Genomic DNA, 25,026 nt, shown 5'->3' with positions numbered 1-25,026 from the left:
ACTTAAACATTAATAGATTTCTACGTGAACATATGTCTTAAATATCTTGAATGACGTCACCGTCAAAGCAAAAATGACGACAACTAATTTCATGACGTCAGTCAACACAGAAACATGACGTCACCTAATCCACAGACAGACAACTTATTTTTATATATATAGATATATATATATATATATATATATATATATATATATATATATATATATGAGGTCGACCCCCTTTTCACTTGTTTCCTCAACCTCATTCTTCCTCATAATTTTGAGCCCCCAACAAATCTCTTGAATTCAATTATTTTGATCCGTTTTCATCAGCAAAAAGTGTAGAAATGACATATTTGCTGGTATTTACTCAGTTAACATTTTTTTTCCTCAGTATCAAATTGAATATAAAAAACGCAAATTTGGGAAAGAACTACAGCGAAAAACTTTTTGGGTTTGGAATCAGCACATACTTTTTGGTCGTGAAAGAACCATTTGAACAGCAACTTGTTTGAGGTTGACATCTTTTTTTTTACAGGTTTCCTAGTCGAGTATGAAGTGGATATGTTTTTGCAAATACATACAATAGTACTTTAGAAAAAAAGGATACTTTACGCATAAATTTTAATGGAACAAGTAACGTATAAAATTGATTTTGCATAAAATCCAAGCACAGTAGCATGAAATACAAATACGTCAAGGGAAAAAATAATGAGCATAGACATTAGACTCTTCAATGCTGTTCATGCAAGAAAATGAGACAATCTGATATTTGTCACTGATTTAACTACCTGACTTCGAATGGAAAAACTTTCAGCTTAAAAAAATGACATCAGAGATCAAAACATTAGCTTTCATTCGTAATCGATTCCCTCCTTTTATTTAGGGTGTACCTTACTAGCAGCAAAACACATCTTGAAAACAAATGGATTCCATCCTGGAAAATCCATTAATTTTGTTCTTTTATATATTTTTTCCATAAAATTATTTCACGTTTGCAAAAATTTTTTGTTTTATCATCAGCAATTCCAAATCTTTCGTTATGGGTTCTCTTACAAAATTCCCTGCTCAAATGGCTTTACCGACTCCAAATGCTTCGATTCCTCACCAAATTATGCAGCACACAAGGTTTCATAACAGTTAAAAGAAGAAGCAATAAGTATTTGGAACTGCTTGAAACCATTTTTCGACATTCATTCCTTCATTACAACTAATCAGGTCGCCTAAAAAGCTAGGTTTCCATGTTGCTTTCAATGAATATTGCACAAAATAAGTCATAGACAAAGGAAGTCAACTAAATGTTGCCAATGGCCAAATTTTTTTACATGTTTAACTTTTGCAAATCTCTAAAATTTTGAAAATCGTGCATATACAGAAAAATATAATAGTAGGCCTACTTCAGAGAATTAAATAATCTAAGCATACATTTTAATGAAACAAACAATGTATAAAACTGATTTGACATAAAATCTAAGCACAGTGGCATGAAACACATATCTTTCAAGAAAGAAAAAGTTAGCAGCAGAGACGTCTTAGCCTTCCATAAAAGAGAGTCACGCATAATTTAGTACCTGCCACTGATTCATCTACCCTACTACAAATAGAAAAGCCTCGGCTTTTAAAAAAAGCAACGGAGGTCGAAACACTAGCACTATTCATTCCATATCGATTTCCTCCTTTGATTTAGGGTGTCCTTTGCTAGCAGCAAAACACATCTTGAAAACAAATGGAAATTTTCCTGGAACTAAGAAAATCGGTTAGTTTCATTCTTTTGCAAGTTCTTCCCATAGAAGTAGTCAATTCAATTTATTCAAATAAAACCAGAATATAACACCAATAACAATAAAGATCCTGGAAGCGAAGTTGTTGAGGACCATAACCACAAAAAATTGAAAATGAAGAGAGAAAAAAAGAAAAGAGAAAACATGGGTAACTAAAGCAAATTAAATAAGAATTTAGAGAGTTATAATATCAAAATTTTAGTACATTGTTATGCAGCGTGCGAAAACTTGTGGATAGCTCGACACTGGAGGGTATTATATTCCATTGAAGTATTGATTTATAAATGGGGGATCGCTGGGCGGAACTAGAGACACACTTGGGGACAATGAAGGAACGGTTGGATGAACGGAGATAGAGGCCTTCAGGATTATTAATATATAAATAAGATAATAATTGAGGAGGAAGATTTTTATGGTAAGCGGAGTATGCAAGGTATAGATTTAATTTTTTGATGATTTGTTCAAAAGGGGTAATACCAAAATCGGAGTACAAGTCCTGGGTGGGATATAGTCGGGGCAGCCGAAAAACTGCTTTGATGGCACGGTTTTAGGCAGATTTCAATTTATTGGTAACTGAAGGAAAAGTATTGCCCCAAACAGATCCACAGTATGAGATATATGGGCAAATAAAAGAGTAATAAAGGGTGACAAGGATATCGGGAGGAAGAAAATAATTCGCCCGATTAATCATACTTACCTGTCGCAAAATTATGGCTCTGATGTAGGACACGTGTGTTGCAAATGATAGGGAGGAGTCTATGTGGACACCAAGAAACTTGGCAACTTCGACCTGTGGGAGGAGATTGGTAGAATATTTTAGGCCAAGTGCTTGCTGAGCTTCATTTTTTTTGTAAGGGGTTCGAAATAATACAACCTGACTTTTCTTGCTGTTAATGGTCATGCAGTTAACGAGACACCACTCCTGTACTCTATTCAGAAGGGTTTGAGTAGAGGCGACGACGGATGGTAAATTAGGACCGGTGATGAAAAGTTGCTATCGTCAGCAAAAAGTACTGGGTGCACTGATGGACCCAGGTCCGTAACCAAATCATTAATATAAAGGAGAAATAGTATAGGACCAAGAACAGAGCCTTGTAGGACGCCCCTTCGGAAAGGTAGGGGATTTGAAGTCAACCCGCCCAGACTCACACTCTGTACTCTAAAGAGAGATAAGAGCCAAACCATGAGAAAGGAACTCCACGAATCCCTAAGTTGTTGAGTTTACTTAATAGAAAACTGTGATCAACCATATCAAAGGCCTTAGAAAAGTCCAGAAATAAGCCCAACATAGTATTTTTAAGGTCAAGTTGGGAACGTATAAACTGTGTGGCGTCTATTAGTGCATGAGCAGTTGAAAATTTGGAACAGAAGCCATACTGATGAGGAGTAATCAACGAATCTGAAGAATGAATCCCAAATAAAAAGGGAGAAAGACGTTGGAATATAATTCTCTCGAGCACTTTAGATATAACTGGGAGAAGTGAGATTGGACGATAATTACTTATCTCAGACGGATCGCCTTTTTTATGAATCGGGACAACAATTGCTGATTTAAATATTTCTGGAAAGACTCCATTGGTCATAGACAGGTTTGCTATGTGCACAATGGGTTTACAAACATAGGAAGATACGGTCTTAAGAAGCTTATTACTTATGCCAAAGAAGTCAGGTGTACTACTATTAGAGAGACATTTGATAACTTGAAGCACCTCTTTACGATCAGTTGGAGAGAAAAACATGGATCCAGGATTCTATCTAGGTTGTACTGACTGGGAGAAGGAACAGGAGTTAGCATTTGGAATATTAGTGAAATAATTATTAAAAGCATCCGGTACTGAACTTGGGTCAATTAATCTGCCACTGATGTCCTTAAGGTTAAGAGGTACAGATCTTGAATTTCTTTTTTTGAAAGAATTTCATTTATTGTTGACCAAATTTTTCGCAAGTTCCCTTTGCAATGAGAGATTTTTGAATAATAATAACTTTTTTTTGCTTCCCGGACAAGTTTGGTATATAAATTTTTGTATTTTTTATAATTAGTAAGGTCAATAACAGGTCAGTTTATTATAGGTCAGGTCAGTACAGGTAATTAGTCAGGTCAGTCCACATGTTAATTTATAGTTTTAGTATCATTACTTAAAATTTTTCACTTAGGGTTCTTAATCAAAACTTTCTGCTTAAAATGGCCCTACCGGCTCAAAATGGTTCGATACCTCGCCAAATCGTTTAGCGAGCAATATTTTTTGCCAGATATTAGAAAAAAGTCTATGGACCTCTGTGAAACCCTTTCTTGACGATACTTCCCTCATTACAGCTAAATCAGCTCGCCTAAACTTGCTAGGTTGCCTAATTGTTTTCAATGAGCATTGCTCAAAATGAGCCATAGACAAAGGAAGTTGATTAATTTTGCAAATAGTAATTTGTTTTCTTTACATTTAACTTTTTGAAAAGTTTAGAGCTTAGATTAATATAGAATACTGAATACGTATTTAAAACAGTGCAAACGTTCTCAGTACATATAATGTAAAACAAAAGAGATAAACGTCACAATATGAGCAATCTAAGAAAAGCGGCAGCGGCATTCCCCCGAGATTGCTCTGAAGGTCACATTTCTCTCCCTCTCCAAGTCCTTCGAATACACCCCTCCCCCACCGTAAGATTCCAACCCCGTGATGTGCACCTCAGAATGTGAATCAATTCATGCTTATTTGTTCAATTCATGCTTGAAAGGCTGATATCTACTATATGATGTTCTGTAATGACGAAATGATTTTCGCTTTTTTTTGCTCTGGAATTCGATTGTTATATGAAAACGTCTCCATCCTAACCCAATCAACATGAAGACCTTACCAACCGGTTTTAGGCAGGAATAACTGCTCCAGCTGTGATAATTAAAAGTGCGACATGCGCCATTTTTGTAACTTTTCAGGAGAGCAGAGCAAAAACATAAAGGAAGCTTATTCTTGCTCTTTTTACTGGTATAAATTTAATTCAAGTATTCCGAGCGAATTCAAATTATTCCATTTTTTTTCTTCTATCATTCTGAATAGCAACAAAACCTGATAAGAAAGAGACATACGCCAATTAGAGGCTAATGTCTCTTTGCATCTTCCGTAACAGTGCAAGATAGGATAATCCTGACTGGACCATTCGATTCCTCGTGCTTAATTGACCCATGACAGGTAGATAATTCATTTTCAACCAAAATGGGATACGCCGTGCTTTTGATTTATCACAGCCGACTTGGTGTCATTGAAACGAAACCGTAAACCACTTGGAATGCATTATGAGCATTCAACGTAGATTAACTTGAATGATGAAACAAACGTCGGCTATAAAAAAAATATAATTTCGGCGGACAAAAATATCATCAGCTTTCTAAATGTGGTTGGTTCTCCTGCATGAACTTCTGTCAATTGACGTAACCAAAACTTTTTAAGTCGCAGGTTTTCTTTTTATAAATATCAAAAAGTGACTATATATATATATATATATATATATATATATATATATATATATATATATATATATATATATATATATATATGAGGTCGACTCCCTTTTCACTTGTTTCCTCAACCTCATTCTTCCTCATAGTTTTGAGCCCCCAACAAATCTCTTGAATTCAATTATTTTGATCTGTTTTCATCAGCAATAAGTGTAGAAATGACATATTTGCTGGTATTTACTCAGTTAACATTTTTTTCCTCAGTATCAAATTGAATCTAAAAAACGCAAATTTGGGAAAGAACTATAGCGAAAAACTTTTTGGGTTTGGAATCAGCACATACTTTTTGGTCGTGAAAGAACCATTTGAACAGCAACTTGTTTGAGGTTGACATCTTTTTTTTTACAGGTTTCCTAGTCGAGTATGAAGTGGATATGTTTGTGCAAATACATAAAATAGTACTTTAGAAAAAAAAAGGATACTTTTCGCATAAATTTTAATGGAACAAGTAACGTATAAAATTGATTTTGCATAAAATCCAAGCACAGTAGCATGAAATACAAATCCGTCAAGGGAAAAAACTAGACCTCCGTTGCCTGTGCAACGGGAAGTATTGCAGCAACTGTGCCCTGTTCCTTAGGGCACAGTTGCGGAGCAACACGTGCAACTGTGCCCTACGGGACACAGTTGCAGAGCAACAGTCTCCATTATGTCCTTCAGAGGACATTTTTCTAATGTGACTTCGATTGTTATCTTGAAGCATCTTTGATATGGTTTTATTTCGAGCTCCTACTAAACTAAGTTTGGTAAAATGTTTAGCTGGTCCAGAAATAAACGAGAAACATCATTAAAAGTTCTCAGACGCACATTTCGGGAATTATTTCCGGGAAATCTGAAAGAGATACAGAAATAACGTCTTATAGTTTTCTGCTTAACTTTTGATGGTCTAAGCTAGGAAAATATAAAACAAACCAAATTCACCAAAAAATTTAAATTGCCCCGAGGGCATGCCAAAACTTCCAAATAGAAAAACCCACAGAAGGAATTTTATCTCAGAGAAACTATTGTAAACTCCAGTTGTTAGGAGATCGAGACCTGTCGAACCGCGTTGGAAAAAAAATTCTAGCTGGTCCAGAACAGAAGTTACCTCTAGAACGTCGAAACTTCGGAAATTATTTCTTAGAGAACGAAGCAACTTGGTATATAGAACACTTCACTTCTTCTTGCATAATTTTCATAGCACTACTCGATAAAAATATAAGAAACATCAAAATCGAAAATTTGAGAAAATTCCAAAAAAAATCGTAACGAGATAGACTTTTCCGGAATTATTTCCGGGAAATCTGTAAGAGCTACGGAATTTTTTGCTCCGGTTCTCGAAGAGACAAATGAAAGTTCTACATGAGTTCAGCATAACTGTATTTCTAACAAGTTTATTTCCGAAGCTAGGGTCGTCTTAACTTGACGCCAAACATCGAACGCAGAGTTTCTAAGAAAAAAACGGTTTTATTTTTTTTTATGGAAAACTGTTAGAAATTTTAGGAACTTCTCTGGAACTTTTTTACTCTGTTTCACGTTTCCCTTCCCTCTGAAAAATCTCAAATTTTTAACTCTTACCACTTTGGAGCTACAGGTCGCTGATAACGGTGAAAAAAAAAAAAAAAAAAAAACTACGAAAGCAGTAGTGTTGCCTGTGCAACGGGAAGTGTTGCAGTAACTGTGCCCTGTTCCTTAGGGCTCAGTTGCAGAGCAACACGTGCAACTATGCCCTACGGGACACAGTTGCGGAGCAACAGTCTCCATTATGTCCTTCAGAGGACATTTTTCTAATGCGGCTTCGGTTGTTATCTTGAAGCATCTTTGATATGGTTTTATTTCGAGCTCCTACGTTAATTTATTTCTAAAACGTTTACTTCCGAAGCTAGGGCCATCTTAACTTGACGCCAATTCGAAGTTTTATGTTTCGAGACACACATTTCGGGAATTATTTCCGGGAAATCTGAAAGAGATACGGAAAAAACAAAATAAAGTTTTCTGCTTAACTTCTGATGGACTAAGCTAGAAAATATAAAACAAACAAAAATTGGAAATTGCTCCGAGGACATGACAACACTTCTAAATAGAAAACCTACATAAGGAATTTTATATCCGGAAAACTATTGCAAGTTCCAGTCTTATGGGATCGAGATCTGTCGAGCCGCGTTAGAAAAAAAATTCTAGCTGGCCCAGAACTGAAGTTACCTCTAGAACGTCGAAACTTCGGAAATTACTTCTAAGAGAACGAAGCAACTTGGTATAAAGAACACTTCACTTCTTCTTGCATAACTTTCATAGCACTACTCGATAAAAATAAAATAGACATCAAAATTGAAAATTTAAGAAAATTTCAAAAAATCGGAACGAGATTGACTTTTCCAGAATTATTTCCGGGAAATCTGTAAGAGCTACGGAATTTCAGGCTTCAGTTCTCGAAAACATCAATAAAAGTTCTATACGAGTTCATAATTATTTTATCTCTAAAACGTTTACTTCCGAAACTAGGGCCGTCTTAACTTGACGCCAATTCGAAGTATTATGTTTCGAGACGCACATTTCGGGAAATATATCCGGGAAATCTGAAAGAGATACGGAAATAATGTCTTATAGTTTTCTGCTTAACTTTTGATGGTCTAAACTAGGAAAATATAAAACAAACCAAATTCACCAAAAAATTTAAATTGCCCCGAGGGCATGACAAAACTTCCAAATAGAAAAACCCAAAGAAGGAATTTTATTTCGGAGAAACTTTTGTAAGCTCCAGTTGTTAGGAGATCGAGACCTGTCGAACCGCGTTGGAAAAAAAATTCTAGCTGGTCCAGAACAGAAGTTACCTCTAGAACGTCGAAACTTCGGATTATTTCTTAGAGAACGAAGCAACTTGGTATATAGAACGCTTCACTTCTTCTTGCATACTTTTCATAGCACTACTCGATAAAAATATAAGAAACATCAAAATCGTAAATTTGAGATAATTCCAAAAAAATCGGAACGAGATGGACTTTTCCGGAATTATTTCCGGGAAATCTGTAAGAGCTACGGAATTTTGTGCTCCGGTTCTCGAAGAGACAAATGAAAGTTCTACATGAGTTCAGCATAACTGTATTTCTAACAAGTTTATTCCCGAAGCTAGGGTCGTCTTAACTTGACGCCAAACATCGAACGCAGAGTTTCTAAGAAAAAAACGGTTTTATTTTTTTTTATGGAAAACTGTTAGAAATTTTAGGAACTTCTCTGGAAATTTTTTACTCTGTTTCACGTTTCCCTTCCCTCTGAAAAATCTCAAATTTTTAACTCTTACCACTTCGGAGCTACAGGTCGCTGATCACGGTGAAAAAAAAAAAAAAAAAAAAAAAAAAAACTACGAAAGCAGTAGTGTTGCTCCGCAACACAATAATGAGCGTAGACGTTAGACTCTTCAATGCTGTTCATGCAAGAAAATGAGACAATCTGATCTTTGTCACTTATTTAACTACCCGACTTCGAATGGAAAAACTTTCAGCTTAAAAAAATGACATCAGAGATCAAAACATTGGCTTTCATTCGTAATCAATTCCCTCCTTTTATTTAGGGTGTACCTTACTAGCAGCAAAACACATCTTGAAAACAAATGGATTCCATCCTGGAAAATCCATTAATTTCGTTCTATTATATATTTTTTCCATAAAATTATTTCACGTTTGTAAAAATTTATTGTTTTATTATCAGCAATTCCAAATCTTTCGTTATGGGTTCTCTTACAAAATTCCCTGCTCAAATGGCTTTACCGACTCCAAATGCTTCGATTCCTCACCAAATTATGCAGCACACAAGGTTTCATAACAGTTAAAAGAAGAAGCAATAAGTATTTGGAACTGCTTGAAACCATTTTTCGACATTCATTCCTTCATTACAACTAATCAGGTCGCCTAAAAAGCTAGGTTGCCATGTTGCTTTCAATGAATATTGCACAAAATAAGTCATAGACAAAGGAAGTCAACTAAATGTTGCCAATGGCCAAATGTTTTTACATGTTTAACTTTTGTAAATCTCTAAAATTTTGAAAATCGTGTATATACAGAAAAATATAATAGTAGGCCTACTTCAGAGAATTAAATAATCTAAGCATACATTTTAATGAAACAAACAATGTATAAAACTGATTTGACATAAAATCTAAGCACAGTGGCATGAAACCCATATTTTTCAAGAAAGAAAAAGTTAGCAGCAGAGACGTCTTAGCCTTCCATAAAAGAGATTCACGCATAATTTAGTACCTGCCACTGATTCATCTACCCTACTACAAATAGAAACGCCTCGGCTTTTAAAAAAAGCAACGGAGGTCGAAACACTAGCACTATTCATTCCATATCGATTTCCTCCTTTGATTTAGGGTGTCCTTTACTAGCAGCAAAACACATCTTGAAAACAAATGGAAATTTTTCTGGAACTAAGAAAATCGGTTAGTTTCATTCTTTTGCAAGTTCTTCCCATAGAAGTAGTCAATTCAATTCAATTTATTCAAATAAAACTAGAATATAACACCAATAACAATAAAGATCCTGGAAGCGAACTTGTTGAGGACCATAACCACAAAAAATTGAAAATGAAGAAGAGAGAAAAAAAGAAAAGAGAAAACATGGGTAACTAAAGCAAATTGAATAAGAATTTAGAGAGTTATAATATCAAAATTTTGGTACATTGTTATACAGCGTGCGAAAACTTGTGGATAGCTCGACACTGGAGGGTATTATATTCCATTGAAGTATAGATTTATAAATGGGGGATCGCTGGGCAGAACTAGAGACACACTTGGGGACAATGAAGGAACGGTTGGATGAACGGAGACAGAGGCCTTCAGGATTATTAATATTAAAATAAGATAATAATTGAGGAGGAAGATTTTTATCGTAAGCGGAGTATGCAAGGTATAGATTTAATTTTTTGATGATTTGTTCAAAAGGGGTAATACCAAAATCGGAGTACAAGTCCTGGGTGGGATATAGTCGGGGCAGCCAAAAAACTGCTTTGATGGCACGGTTTTGGGCAGATTTCAATTTATTGGTAACTGAAGGAAAAGTGTGGCCCCAAACAGATCCACAGTATGAGATATATGGGTAAATAAAAGAGTAATAAAGGGTGACAAGGATATCGGGAGGAAGAAAATGATTCGCCCGATTAATCATACTTACCTGTCGCAAAATTATGGCTCTGATGTAGGACACATGTTACAACATCCATTAGTCTTTTTAAGAGAATTTAAAAATGGCTACAATACTAGTGTTGAAAAAGTTAATAATTCAACATTCCTCCTCGTTCATAACTAGATGAAAAGATATATAGCAGACTTGAAAACGAAAAGTTGAATGTGAAAAAAAAAAAATATATATATATATATATATATATATATATATATATATATATATATATATATATATATATATATATATATATATATATATATATATATATATATAATACGACCGACACATTAGGAATTTTGTTTTGCCTACAAATCATAAAGATGGTTGGAGAATCATTAATTACGATAATAATGTTAAGTACAAAGAATGATGATACCCTTTCTTTTTTTTTTTACCTCCCCGAAAATTCACTGTCAAAAGCACATTGTCAGCTTGATCAGCTTATTTTACTATCTCTTATGGATAATTTCTAACCCATAGCCGTGAGCAGGAACACAACAAAGGAAGGGATCAAGGGATCAGTTATCATGTCGAATTCAGGGTGAATTCTACTAAATCCAATTTCAAAAAAATAACTTCAGACTCCTAAAAAAGAGCTACTAAAAAAGTTTTGCATTTTGTAGTTAGAAAAAGTAGGAGTAAACGATCTAGTAATTAGCGCTAACAGTAAAAATCTATCTTACTTACCGTCAGATTCTATTGCAGTATGATTAACAAGAGCGATGGCTCCCAGAGCATCTGCACCAGATTTCATATTGATCATACCGGTAGAACTTCGCTCACCTGTCAAAAGGAAAATAGTTAAGCTACAAAACTAACTGTCATTAAATGTAAGTCATCGTAAAATTCCAAGCAAACACCCGAAATCTAATTAAATATTCCCGGGTTTATTTGCACTTTCAATTTTGGTATATCAAACTCCAGTAAATAGTTCCCAATTCCCCTCATTATGGGAAATGAGCACGATTCCCAGAATAGTTTCATCATCCCCTAACATTCAACCATATCAAGGAGGCACACTCATGCCTCTATAAAGAGGCGACCCACGACAATGTTAAGCGATCTTCGGTTCCAGTGGTCGCAGAGGGATGGGGAGGGATGCATTTCGTAGCCCGAGCTCCGACTAAGAAACCTGCAAAATTTCATCCCCCTCCAACGTTTCCTTCATGGGGAAAATCTGGCCGAAAGTTTCGACCCGTCAACCCCAGCCCCACTTTAACGTTGTCCGATCGGGCTGAAACTCACAAGTTAAGGTCCCCTAGGGCCCAGGAGCTTATCCGCGAAATTTCAGCTCGATCCGATAACTCCTTCCCTGTTTTCCAGAAACCACGCATAGCCACTTAAAATTCATTTTCTTTTTTTTCTAGACGCCTACAGGTCACATCCGACATCGGATCTGGGTGTACGAAGACTCATTCGATGCGGAATTCTCCGAGTAATTTTCCTGGAAAGTTTCGTAGGAAAATCTTAACCCCCCCGAAAGTTTTGACCCCCAGCCCCACCCCCCCTTTTAACGTTGTCCGATCGGGCTGAAATTCACAAGTTAAAGTCCCCTACGGCCCAGGAGCTTATCCGCGAAATTTCAGCTCGATCTGATAACTCCTTCCCTGTTTTCCAGAAACCACGCATTAGCTACTTAATTAACGCATTTCTCTCCATAAGAGCCCATGTTAATTTGAAATTTTTAAAAGTTATTGAGAAGTTATATTTACACACATGCAAGTGATTAGCTCAGTCGGTAGAGCGTGGGACTTTTAATCCTTGGGTCAAGGGTTCAAGTCCCTTACGGGTGGTTTTTTTTTCACAACATCAAAAAAATTTTGATAACACCTGGACAGCTTATCATTTGAGAGATAACAGAATATTAGCTTCTTATGAGCAAAAGAAACATTTCGGTCATTCTATCTATTTTTTTTTTCTATTTTATACAATGATTTAAAAGCGGGGGGGTTGGGGGGCGGCAGCCACCCAACTTCCTCTCCTAATTCCTCTACGAGGAGTACAGGAATTATTAAATTACATCCACCATGGATTGTAGAAAAACGCACAGAAATAATATGAAAAAAACTTCGTTTTCTTAAAGAGTTAAAGAGGCTGCGTCCCAAAGTCGAACCTTAAAACGTACAGGAATTAGAAGAGGCAGTTGGGGGGCTGCCGCCCCCCAAACCCCCCGCTTTTAAAGACTCTTTTGTACAGGTTTTTTTTTGTGGGGGGACTTCATTGTTACTAATTACTAGTTTCGGCGCAATGGTTCTCCTGTCCTCTTGTGTTTAACATTTTTCGAAGTTATTCCATTATTCATTCATTTCAATTTTTTGTTAATTAAAAGAGGGCCTTTCCGAAGCAAAGAGCGGGGGGCTAGCAAAAAAACAAAAAACCTGTACAAAAGAGTCTTTAAAAGTGGGGGGTTTGGGGGGCGGCAGCCCCACAACTGCCTCTTCTAATTCCTGTACGTTTTAAGGTTCGACTTTGGGACACAGCCTCTTTAACTCTTTAAGAAAACGAAGTTTTTTTCATATTATCCACATAAAAGCTAACCCTGGGTTGTAAAAAAAACTACTACCAATTATAAAAAAAGAAGAACTACATTAAAATATTCTTCAATATTTCCTGATAACTTTTGGTAATTTTACCTAATAGTTCATAATACTAAAAACTATATTTTTTATTTGCAGAAAAATCTCTTAAAATCAATTTATGGCTTAGAATTTGACATCTATTTTTAAAAGCTGTATAATTACTGCAAATTCTTGCATATCTAAATAGTTGCAAGTAATAGACAGACTATGTAATGTTGACCGGGAAATTCATTACTTCAAAATCGAAATTATCCGTTTTATTATATATTTTCAAAACTAATTTTATTATTATCAGAAATAAAAATACTTAAATCTAAAAAGAGGTCTTCTTAGCCTATCCCATGACTAGGTTCCAGAACTAACTTAAAAGGATAAATATTTCTCGAAATCTCAATAAACCCCACGCAATTTATAAACAAAAATCATCCAAATATCTTTTATTATTTGAAAGAAAATAGTTTACATTATTTGGGTTATCATTACATCATTATCATGTATTCATATTCTAGTTGGCCTTATATAAAAAAAAAGTCCGCTTCAAACGGACTGATATGACCACCTACAGGAATTTCAATAATTTACTTCTTTTATGGAGTAAATTTTAATATACTTTTTAATTTACTTTATTTACTCTTTCATAATAATAAAATATTTATATTTAGTAAATTATAATTAAATTACAAATCTTATAAAAGTATGAAATAGAACGAATTCTAGTAAATCGAATATCACGTCCAAGCTATAACATCTTGAACTAACAATAATATTAAAGAAATGTGTCCACTTTGCTTTTTATTTTAAGTATGTATTTTAAAAAAGGTCATATTACATGAAAGCAAAGATTTCTTAATAACAGTTTTAAATTTCTTGAATACAAAATAAATGATAGACTTGTATACAGTGTATTAAAGTCAAATGAACCCACTCTTTTAGCTAATAGTATTGCCGAAGGGTCTATTTCCTGTAAAGAATTATTAACACTCCAGTATGGATTAAAATCTGAGAAAAATTTAAATTCCGGAACAAGAGTTTTTAAATTTATTCCTCATTTCCCGTAAATTAAAGGCAGGTCAGTAGCCGCTATTCTAGTATGACACCTAGATGCCCGAGCGATAAAGCGTCGTTTAAAGGAATTTTTAAGGAACTTTACCATCTTAAAGTATTTCTTTACATTTCCAATTAAGCTATTATCCTCTAAATGAACAAATTTATTCTGTAGATTAGCGATTGCTTGCTTTATATTAACAGTAAAAACAGTTTAATCTTTTTTAAGGGCATGTGAATTATTATATATATTATTTCTCGCCCTAGTCATAGTTAAATTCCTCCAGTTTTGAAAACTCAAATAAATTTTCTTTTTCTTGCACCAATTACCAAAAAATAAATTCTAATCATTGTCTAAGCCACTAAGAATATTCGGTTGGTCCAAATGAAGGGAAGGACGGAAGTTAGCCCCCATTTTCATTATATTTTGAAGATCATGATGCTTTATTATTGACTAATCCCCTGTTATAACATATAAGTTGGCTTTACAAATAGAAAAAATTGCTTGCAAATACAAGCAGGTTTCCAAGTACTGTGCTTTTAAATTTTTAAGGTAGGACGGGTTCTCAAGGAATCTTCCTATACCTCCCATGCTAAACATTTGGAGTTTGCCCGACGTCCCTGAATTAGTGATTTCGGCGGTTTCTATTTTAACAGATATAAAAATCTGGTGAATATTTTGATCTAATCAAATATTAAAGCCGACAATTATTTTTTTATAATTCCAAAATAATTATAAAACCTATTTCGGGTTTGCATTCTAGATTGCTACACTTGACACTGTTGTTGTGGGGTATCAAAAATAGAGCAAAAAATATTCTATTCAAGAATCAGACTTATTTCTATAATATATACATGCTGGCTGCAGTCCCTTCAAATACTTTACATATTTGTGTTCCGAAGTCAAAAATTCCCCTCAAAAGAAAAGATGCAGCTGTAATCGGAGCGCGTGAGAATGCATAAATTGGACCAAGGGACAAACCAATCGGATTGTTTTTGAGGGATTCAGTGAAGTATAAGTTAGTTTCAACCGGATTAAACAGGGTCTGGAGAGTAAGTAGTGCGCAGACACCAAACTGCTAGTTAATAAATATAAATATTAAAATTATATTGTATAAATAATTACAAGAAGAATTGATAAGGATAACCTGCGTCTAATCGTAATTTTGAGTGAGAAACCCCTTAAGTTTGACCTTCTCATGTTTATCTAGTTGAAGCGGCAAAGAAGACTGATAACTTTGTCTTTGACCGAGTTGCCGCCCCTGAAAAAGAATTGACTAGGGAGTAAAATGCTTGGACTTCCGCTAGGCCCTAATATTACTTTTTAGCTTAAAAAATCATTTGCCCTATCGTTTTTGAGACTTTATACGTTAAAATTGGACTATCATAATGATTCCAATTACTAGGAAGGACTTGCTTCACTTCCCACTGGTTTAAGATTCCAGGTAAATTAATATCTTCTATCTGTTTACAGGTAAAAAAGATAAATATAATCTTTTATCTTTATTCACTTTCTTATCAGACTTATTTTGCTTTGAAATAAAAAAAACACTTAATTTTTGCGGTGTAGAAGCAATAGGCTTTGAAGGACTGAGCCTCGACCCACTGACAATGGGCTTACCCCTCCCAATGATAATTATATGCCCAAAAAATCACTTATTTTTCACATTTAATCAACAAAACCAAGGAAAGGTAAAGGTGGACTATTTAACAATTGTTAAAGTGTTAACATTTTGTGCAACAAAACAAATCGAAAAATAGCACTTTGGAACTTCTGGAGATTTTCTTGTCAACGTTTAAACTTGCAAACAAGTCAAAGAAGTAATTTAACGACCCACTTCCATGAAATACTTGATGAAAATATATTGACTAGGTGTCTGAAAAAGTCAACAGAATAATATCCTATAGTAGCATCATCTGTTGGTTTCTTGACTTGAATTAAATAAAAAAAACAAGTTTTTTAAAATGAAGTAAGGAGCGACATTAAAACTTAAAACGAACAGAAATTACTCCGTATATGGGGTTTTTCCTTCTCAACCCCCCGCTCTTTACGCTAAAGTTTGACTCTTTCTCTTAACTCTACATTTTAAAACAGTAAAAAAAACTTAAGTGTAAAGAGCGGGGGGTTGAGAAGGAAAAGCCCCTTTCATATACGGAGTAATTTCTGTTCGTTTTAAGTTTTAATGCCGCTCCTTACTTCATTTAAAAAAACTTGTTTTTTTTTTTATTTAATTTCTGAATGTTTTTGAATCAATGCATGTTTTGATTTTGGCTCTCCGCAGAGGAATAATTAAAACGAAATTTGTATATTTATTTTTTTTTGGCTAAATGGCTTTCTCATAATTTTGATCGAATGATTTTGAGAAAAGAAGAGCGGGGGAGGAAGCCTAGTTGCCCTCCGATTTTCGGTTAATTAAAAAGGCAACTAGAGCTTTTAATTTTTTACGAATCTTTTCATAAGTAAAAGATATTCGTAACTTATAAATTGGCTTACGTAAAAAACTTTTGTATTCTCATGTTTTTATTACATATATGAGGGGGTTCGCCCCCTCGTCAGTACCTCGCTCTTTACACTAAAGCTTAAATTTTGTCCCAATTCATTAAGAATGACCCCTGAATCACAAAAGCCGCAGAATAAATAGTTGAAATTACTAAAAATACTTTAGCGTAAAGAGCGAGGTATTAGGAGGAGGTGAGCCCCTCATATGGGTAATAATTTCTGTTCGTTTTAAGTTTTAATGCTGCTGCTTACTTCCAGCTGAAAAAAAACTTTTTATATTTATTTTTTCATTGTTTTTTTTTAAGTAATGCTATTAAATCCTGCGCTCCCTTCATGGAAATTTTCTTCCCCCATGAGAAATTCCTAGATGGAAAGTTCCCCCAGCATATCCCCCACTTCTCAACCCCTGCCTCCAACCAAAAAATCTCCTGAAAACGCATGTACACTTCCCAATAACCATTACTATATGTAAGCACTGGTCAAAGTTTTGAACTTGTAACCCCTCCCACGGGGACTGTGGGGGAGTAAGTCGTCCCCAAAGACATAGTTATAAGGTTTTTCGACTATGCTGAATAAAATGGCTATCTCAGAATTTTGATCCGTTGACTTTGGGAAAATAATTAGCGTGGGAGGGGGCCTAAGTGCCCTCCAATTTTTTGGTCACTTAAAAAGGGCATTAGAACTTTTTATTTCCGTTAGAATGAGCCCTCTCGCAAAATTCCAGGACAACTGGGTCGATACGATCACCCCTGGAAAAAACAAACAAAAAACAAACAAACAAATAAATAAACACGCATCCGTGATCTGCCTTCTGGCAAAAAATATAAAATTCCACATTTTTGTAGATAGGAGCTTGAAACTTCTACAGTAGGGTTCTCTGATACGCCGAATCTGATGGTGTGATTGTCGTTAAGATTCTATGACTTTTAGGGGGTGTTTCCCCCTATTTTCTAAAATAATGCAAATTTTCTCAGGCTCGTAACTTTTGATGGGTAAGATTAAACTTGATGAAACTTATATATTAAGATCAGCATTAAAGTGCGATTCTTTTGATGTAGCTATTGGTACCAAAATTCCATTTTTAGAGTTTTGGTTACTATTGAGCCGGGTCGCTCCTGACTACAGTTCGTTACCACGAACTGTTTGATTACACACTTAAAGCTCTTTCTCGGCAACGTCACCAGTGTAGAGGTAAAAGAGCCATCAGCGCCGTTAATTATGTCCAGTGTGATCTGCCCTATATTTTTATCTGACGCGTCAATTACATTCACTTTTTACAAAGGTTAATGCACACGAATAATGATGATATCTAACATAAGAACTAGTAGAAAGTAACCAAATATCAAACTGAAAAAGCGAGTGCAGACTCCGGCACGCGTGCTCAAAATTGCACGAGTTTTGTGGAACTTCTGGTTTACTATATACTTACTTCTTGATTTGAGAACAATTGCACTTTCAGGCTCAGGAGCTCCAGCGCTGGCAAACAGATCGCGGATTTTTCCCTCGTCTATGTTTGCAGGAGCATTGAAAAAGTGAATAGCCTGTCAAAAAGAGATTTATTAAACATCAATGTTAAAAAGAATATGATTACTAATATATTAGTTTCTCTTGTTGAATAAATTAATCCACAGTTCACCCAATGCAATTAAATTACTACCTTTAATAAATTTCCAGCAAAAATGACTTTGTTATCGCAAGTCAACAGATGCAACATATAGTTTGAAAGTAAATCGCAAAGCACTGAATAAAGTTAGATGATCTTATGATATAAACAACATGGTTGAACTTAGTCTACAATAATCATTGTTGTGTTCTACGAAAAAAAGGACAAAAAACATGGCATAGGTTCTGTTATGGGAAATCAACATGCCGATCAAGTCTATCATATCCGACTCCTCATCAACTACCTTAAGCTTAAAGACGAGCTTGAAGGGATCATTTTTTTTATCATAAAATTTTACTAAGAAGATTGACTGCCTACCACATAAACCCAACGTAATGAGAAAAAACATTATTCTATACAATAGAAAGTTCAATTAATTCATCAAAATTTGCATCATGCACAAAAAAAAAACACAATGACATGCCATTTCTCTAGTCCTCGATTAAAATTTATTATGGCAACTACAGCTTTCAAATCCCATTGCACATCGTTAATTGATTTAGCTAAAAACATGAAGGTGTTCACCTTTTATGTAACTAACCCTTGAAGAACCTTAAGAGCTTGTTTCAACTATATTTATATATTCGTCTTTTTGCGAATGAAATAACACTCTTCCTGTGTAAATTGTCAAAATTATCTAAGACCCATTTTTTTTGGAAGAAATCTATCCAACCGTCATTTCGTTCAGTCTAACATCTTTTCCTCTTGATGAACCGAGAAAATACACTCTAGATCCATTCTCACCAGTTCAGTTTCATCATACCTTCAAAACTGACAAAAGGATCATATTTTTTTTTTCTTTAGATAATAATAATAATACTAATAAAAAGATTTGACGCTTCGGGTGTGTTTCTTTAGGAACACTACGGTCTTATCAGAGGCACCGACATAGTAATACCTTTTTTTATAGTACAATGCCTATACTATGCTAAGCGCTATACTATAGTATAGTGCCTATAGTCAAAAACATTCAATACTTTTGACTGAAACTTTCATCTAATACATGAAAACCCGTGAAGTTTCATCTTAATACCCTTAGCCTTTATAGTAGCAATAGTCGAATATATTGGCAGCATGCACATAGCGCTTTTCGGTTAGTTCAACATCCTCCTTGGCATGCTTTGAAAACTTCAACTGAATACTCAAAGTGGCTCCTGAGAAATTGCTGATATACCCTTTTGAGATTCTACACCGCACGCCCGACCAATCAGATTACGAGCTACAGATATCACATTATCGATACTGAATTTATTTTAGAATTTCCAAAGATATTGTCTTACTGCAGCTCCCAATTATTCAGCTAGCGACAGGCTCGCTTGAGGGAAGCTTATAAAGGTTATGATACAAGTAAGAGAATGGGGTCAGGAAGACATTAGGTTGAGGGGTCTGAGACTCTTGGAAATCGTTTATTTACGTACAATCAAACAAACGACAAATCAATGAAATAAATCACAACAAGCGTCATGATTAAAAAAGGTGAGATGCTGGTGAGCCAAAATAATCCAGATAGTCAACCAAGTGCGGCATATGTTCGAAACAACAAAGGGGGAGTTAAACGAATAGTTTGTTTTCGTGGACATTACAATAGCAAGGGGCTGAGGGGCGGTCGTCGTACGTTGTAGTTCGGAGACCAAAGCCCCAGTCTTAGATGTTATTCCACTGATTAAAGTTACTTTGATGGAAGTGATGAGGGTCATTTTAGGGCAGAATTTAGTCAATTTCAGGGGCTGGGCAATGAGAAAAGTAGTACGAGCATTAATCTGTTCCAGTGGAATACCCAAGGTCATAGTGATGATAAAATGACTCTAAAGTTTAAAGCATTAAGTTGACACTTTCAGGGCATGCTAAGGGAATATTGACATTGCCAAAAAGCTCAGAGTATGAAGTTGAAACATTCAAGGTATGCTGAGGATAATAAAGAACTGATGAACCGATGTGCATACTACCACTATTGCTACTATTATTACGACTGCTAAGAAACTATTGCTGCTACTACTGCTATGACTATTACTGCTATTAAGGCTATGAGCATTAAGATAAAACTTTTGACGAATGTTGAACTAAATCAAAACAGAGTATATGCATGTAAGTTGTCGAAAGGAGGTACCAACAACATCTCAAGAACAGCTTATATACTAAGTAAGCCGTTCCGAGATATTTCTGATACGCCCTTTTGACAACATGCATGCACATTGTCTCTTTTGTTTGTGTTCAATATACCCACTAGAAATTTACTGAAAATTTTCCCTTACCTTAAATTACCTTAAATCGCACTTAAAGCGAGATAAAGTGGACTGCATCCTCCTGTAGAACATGTCGCTGTTGAATTGATAAGGTGACACAATAAGTGGGTGTGATGGGGTGTGGCGTCCCACTGGTACTTCCATTTCGCGCTATTCCACTCCAAATCGACTGCATTTTTGAAAGAATTGATCGATTCACCAGACAGTCTCATTGGAAAGGCTGTTCCAAGTTAGGACAGCACATACTGAGAAAAAGTGTGTCCTCTCTCTGCGTCTCGAGGGCTCCTGTTGCAGCTTCATTGAGTGGCCACTTGTCATAGTGGCAAGGGAGGGAGTAAAAATGGAGTTAGCCATGTTATTTCGGTGCATTTTCTTGACAAAAATGACACCTCCTCTGTGCCGCTGGTAAACTAATGTGGGTATCTTCAGGCGACGCAAACGTTCAGGGTAGGGAAGCTGTTGGAGTGGGGCACAAACCTTAATTGATCTTCTATGTACGCTCTCTAGGGCTGCCACATCTCCCTTATATTGAGGATTTGTAACGGGGCAGCCAAACTCCAAATGGGGTCTTACAAGAGCATTATATAATTTTCTTATTATCAGAGGACGGCGAGATGATATGGTTCCTTTAATTATTCCCAGGGCTCTGTTGGCCTTAGCAACTTGTTGCATAGTGTGCTCATGGAACTTAAACTTATTGTCAGCGATCACCCTAAGTCTCGTTCACTCTCAACAGCCTCAACTTGGATACGTGTGCCAGATTTATCCAGCATAGAATATGAAATCTGATTGTTGTGGGGACCCATGTGAAGGACTTTGCATTTTGATGTGTTGAACTTCATCATCCAAGTGGAAGCCCATAAAGAGAGGCCATTCAATTCATTTTGCAGGGTTCCATCGGCAATTCCAATTAGTTTTCTGTCATCAGCGTAGAGAGTGATGAAGTTTTGTAGAACATCCTCACAATCATTAATATATATAGAGAAGCGGGTGGGGCCAAGGATTTTTCCCTGGAGTACCCCGCTTATAACTGGTGTAGGCTCTGAAAATATGGGGTCTCCATCGTCAGAGTATACCATGACTTTCTGGATTCGGTCAATCAGAAATGATCTTATCCACTCCACAGAGTCAGCATGAACTCCACATGCATGGACCTTAAGTAAAAGATATTCATGGACAATTTTATCGAAGGCCTTGGCTTGGTCGAGTAACAGGACATCAACTGCTTCACCTTCCTCAATTAGTTTAGTGACTATATCATAAATGCCCTTAGCCCCACTAGTAGTAGTAGCAGCTGCAGTAACAGTACTATAAGTAGCAATAATAGTAACAATGTGCATATATTGTCTTTTGGTTAGTTCAACATCGTCCTCAACATGTCTTGAAAGTTTCAACTTACTTCTCTATATCGTGATCTATCCTCAATATTTCCAGAAACTTTCACCTCGACACCCTTGCCCTTAGTTCAGGTAGTAGACTAGCAGTAGCATGGACATAAGTAGCTTTTGGTTAGTTCAACAACCTTGTCAACATTTCTTGAAAGTTTCAACTTAGCACTGTAAGTCATTCCTGAGATATTGCTGATACGCCGTTTTGTCAAGACGCATGCATATAGCATGTTTTGATTTAGTTCAGCCTCCCCATAAATGTTTCTAAGAGTTCCACCTTATTATCATTAACCTCATCAGTAACAGCAACTATAGTAGTAGTATTTTCCATTTTATAATCTTTTTGTGTGGGTCAGAAATTCTGAATAGAATGTGATAATAATCATTTTACTAAGCGCACCGTGAATTGTAACGCAAAACTTGTAACGCAAAAGGATAAGATCTGTTAATATACGAAAGAAAGGCACCTGGTTTGTCTTCGCCAAAACGCAGCTGTTTATCACCTAGACTTCGATAATCCATTGCTACCTACACTACGACTTTCAAGAATGAACTGAAAAAGATTCAATGTGATGAAACTCACCTCCCAAACTCCAACAGTTCTGTTCTTTGCAGCCGCTTCTGGGGTATTATATCGATTATTCTTGGAGCCAATATATGACTTAAATGATGGCGTCCCATCTTTGAGAGATCCAGGATTCGGAATATCTTGAACTTCTGACTGTTTGGATAATCTAGAAAACAAAGAAATGGAATGACTATTTACATTTAAGAGCGAATTCTTTAGAGATTTTTCATCGTACTTGCGTTTTTTCTATACTAGGTCAATAATTATCTATTTTGAATAGAAATCCTAACTGAGAAAGATAAGCAATAGCAATTGCCTTCACAAGAGAAATTTATAGAAATGTCTGAATTACACAGAAATTCTAATTTCTTTATCCCACACTCCTCGAAAGCATATAAAGAGGGCAAAGTTAAACCTGAAGCTGATTAAAAGCTTACAAGTTTAAGATCTTTCCAAGACACGAATGAAGTAACTACATGATAGACTTTGGCATAGTTCACTTCTCCCCTGAAACGAGTAGTAGTACAAAACTAAGAAATATTTAACACCTAACTACTAAAAACCACTGCTACACTATAATAAGATCTCATCACAAAGATCACTCCAAACACATAGAATATAAGAATCTCTAGTTTTGTCCCCCTAAGGTGTAGCTATAAACAAGCACATACCCAAGAGGCATTTCATCACTCCCCCCCCCTTTCCAAACAAAATCGGACATTTTAGCTTTGCCTGCAATAATTTACCCCCAATCATAACCACCCGTGCAACGCGCATAAATGCCGTGTAGCTCAGAAACTATTAAAATGATTAACTCTCTAAGAATTACTTCTTGGAATATGGATGGTGCAATGATCAATAAAAATCCTCTTTTGTGTCGGCTCATGGCGGATTGTGATGTACTTTGTCTACAGGAGCATTTCTCATCGAAAGAGGGACTATCCCTGCTGCAACTTGATGGTTGGGTAGGCGTATTTCGTGTGCCTGGGTTGTCGAGTGGGAGAGAAAGACCCTCTGGTGGTGTGGCTCTACTTGTTAGTGCTGTAACTTATGCTCAAACCACTTTCGTCTTCTGATTGCTTTATGTCTGTTTAAAAATTAGACATTGAGGCGTTTTCAAAATATATGCCAACTGATTACTGTGACTTATACTCCGAGTGGAAGTAATAAGCTTGCAAATACTGTGTCAGAGGCAGAGAAAAAAAGGCCTTACTGTTATCGTTGCAGGGGATATGAACTGTAATGTTGGTTATATTAATAGCCCTAGAACAGAGATCCTTCTTACTCCCTTTCTTCAACTCAGGGTCATTAACAACGACCTTGGATTTATTTATGTTCATAATAGTGAGCCTGCATCATATCACATCTTGAATTTTCCTTTCGACAAAAGCGAATGCAATACATTCTTCTTCCCTTGTTAATAATGCAATCAGTGTTTCTGAACATCTACCAGTTTCGAATGCGTTCTGCGTCGGTTCAAGTAATCCTAGTATTTCACTTAAGAATCCTAACCGCTGTGTCTAGAACCAAGAGCGACAAAAAGTTGATGTCCTAAATTACCATTTAGTTTCTCATAACGTATTGTCAAAAATTGCCTTATCACCTATTGCAGACTAACACAGGCTTAGGTAAGACTGGCAAGCAGTTATCACTGAATACCTACTGAAGTAAAATCGTACAAGCGTTGAGAGTGGCTGACATTATGACTGTACCTAGTAAAAAATTCAAATCGGAGCAGAAATACCAAGGTGGAACGAAAACCCAGAGCTTAGTGAAGCCTGCCGTTGGTTGCACTTTTGGTTTCAACTATGGTGTGACAATGGCTTGGCTTAAAGTGGGCACAGTGAATAAAATAAGATTGTACATAAAAATACAAATTCGCAAAATGTTGAGCTCAGCACCAGGCTAGTGTTATAAAAGGAAATAACGCTCGGATTAAGATCGAGCCTTCCCTGGTTTGGAAGTTTGTGAAAAATAAAAGGTATAAAAAATTCTGACCCTCCCCATTTAAGCCCTTCAGAGAAAGAATGCACATACTACTATGCATCTGAGTTTTGTACTCCTGTTCCCCAGCTTGAACAGACTTTTGAAAAGGAACTAGACAAAAGACTCTCAGAGCCTGCTGAAACTCTTGGCTTCTTATTAACTTTCTCCAGTGACTTTGATGGCAGTCCGATGCTGTTTGAGGACCTAGCTTTAAGGTACCAAATGATATTCTCGTGTGACTTAGTGCCCAATTCTTTTGGTATCGGTATCATCCCTCAAGTTATCAAAACGGGGAAAGACCCATCTCAGTGCAGTTCACATAGGCCAAATACTGTTGCTTCAGTTCTCTGTAAAATTTTTGAAATACTAATTACTGGTGAGATAAACCGAGTTGGTTACATTCCCAGCAATCAATTAGGGTACAAAAAGGGCAATAGTATACAACATGTGCACCATCTTATGCGTAATATCCTTATGGACTGTGAGCGACTTGATGAATCTATCGTTACTGCAGGTTTAGATGTAAGTCAAGCAATCGATTCCGGTATTCACATTCAACTCCTTTTAAGTGCATAAAACCGCGGTCTTGACAAGTTGCATAAAACCGCGGTCTTGACAAGTCGGT

The 25,026-nt window shown here is 35.9% G+C and overlaps 1 protein-coding gene across 1 annotated transcript; it reads right to left on the bottom strand.

Annotated features, from left to right (window-relative positions):
• Nucleotides 1-1,393: 1,393 nt before the first annotated feature.
• On the bottom strand, nt 1,394-23,097 carry LOC136029698 (heterogeneous nuclear ribonucleoprotein L-like). Its single transcript, XM_065708201.1, has 5 exons — nt 23,087-23,097; nt 22,431-22,581; nt 17,983-18,094; nt 11,118-11,213; nt 1,394-1,726 (listed from the first exon to the last, which is right to left on the bottom strand). Exons 1-5 carry the CDS (start codon nt 23,095-23,097, stop codon nt 1,638-1,640), a joined length of 459 nt encoding a protein of 152 aa, XP_065564273.1. The 3' UTR covers nt 1,394-1,637.
• Nucleotides 23,098-25,026: the final 1,929 nt, after the last annotated feature.

Source organism: Artemia franciscana, chromosome 7 (assembly GCF_032884065.1).
Source record: "Artemia franciscana chromosome 7, ASM3288406v1, whole genome shotgun sequence".
Lineage (NCBI taxonomy): Eukaryota > Metazoa > Arthropoda > Branchiopoda > Anostraca > Artemiidae > Artemia > Artemia franciscana.
This window is presented reverse-complemented; position numbering and strand designations above follow the sequence as displayed.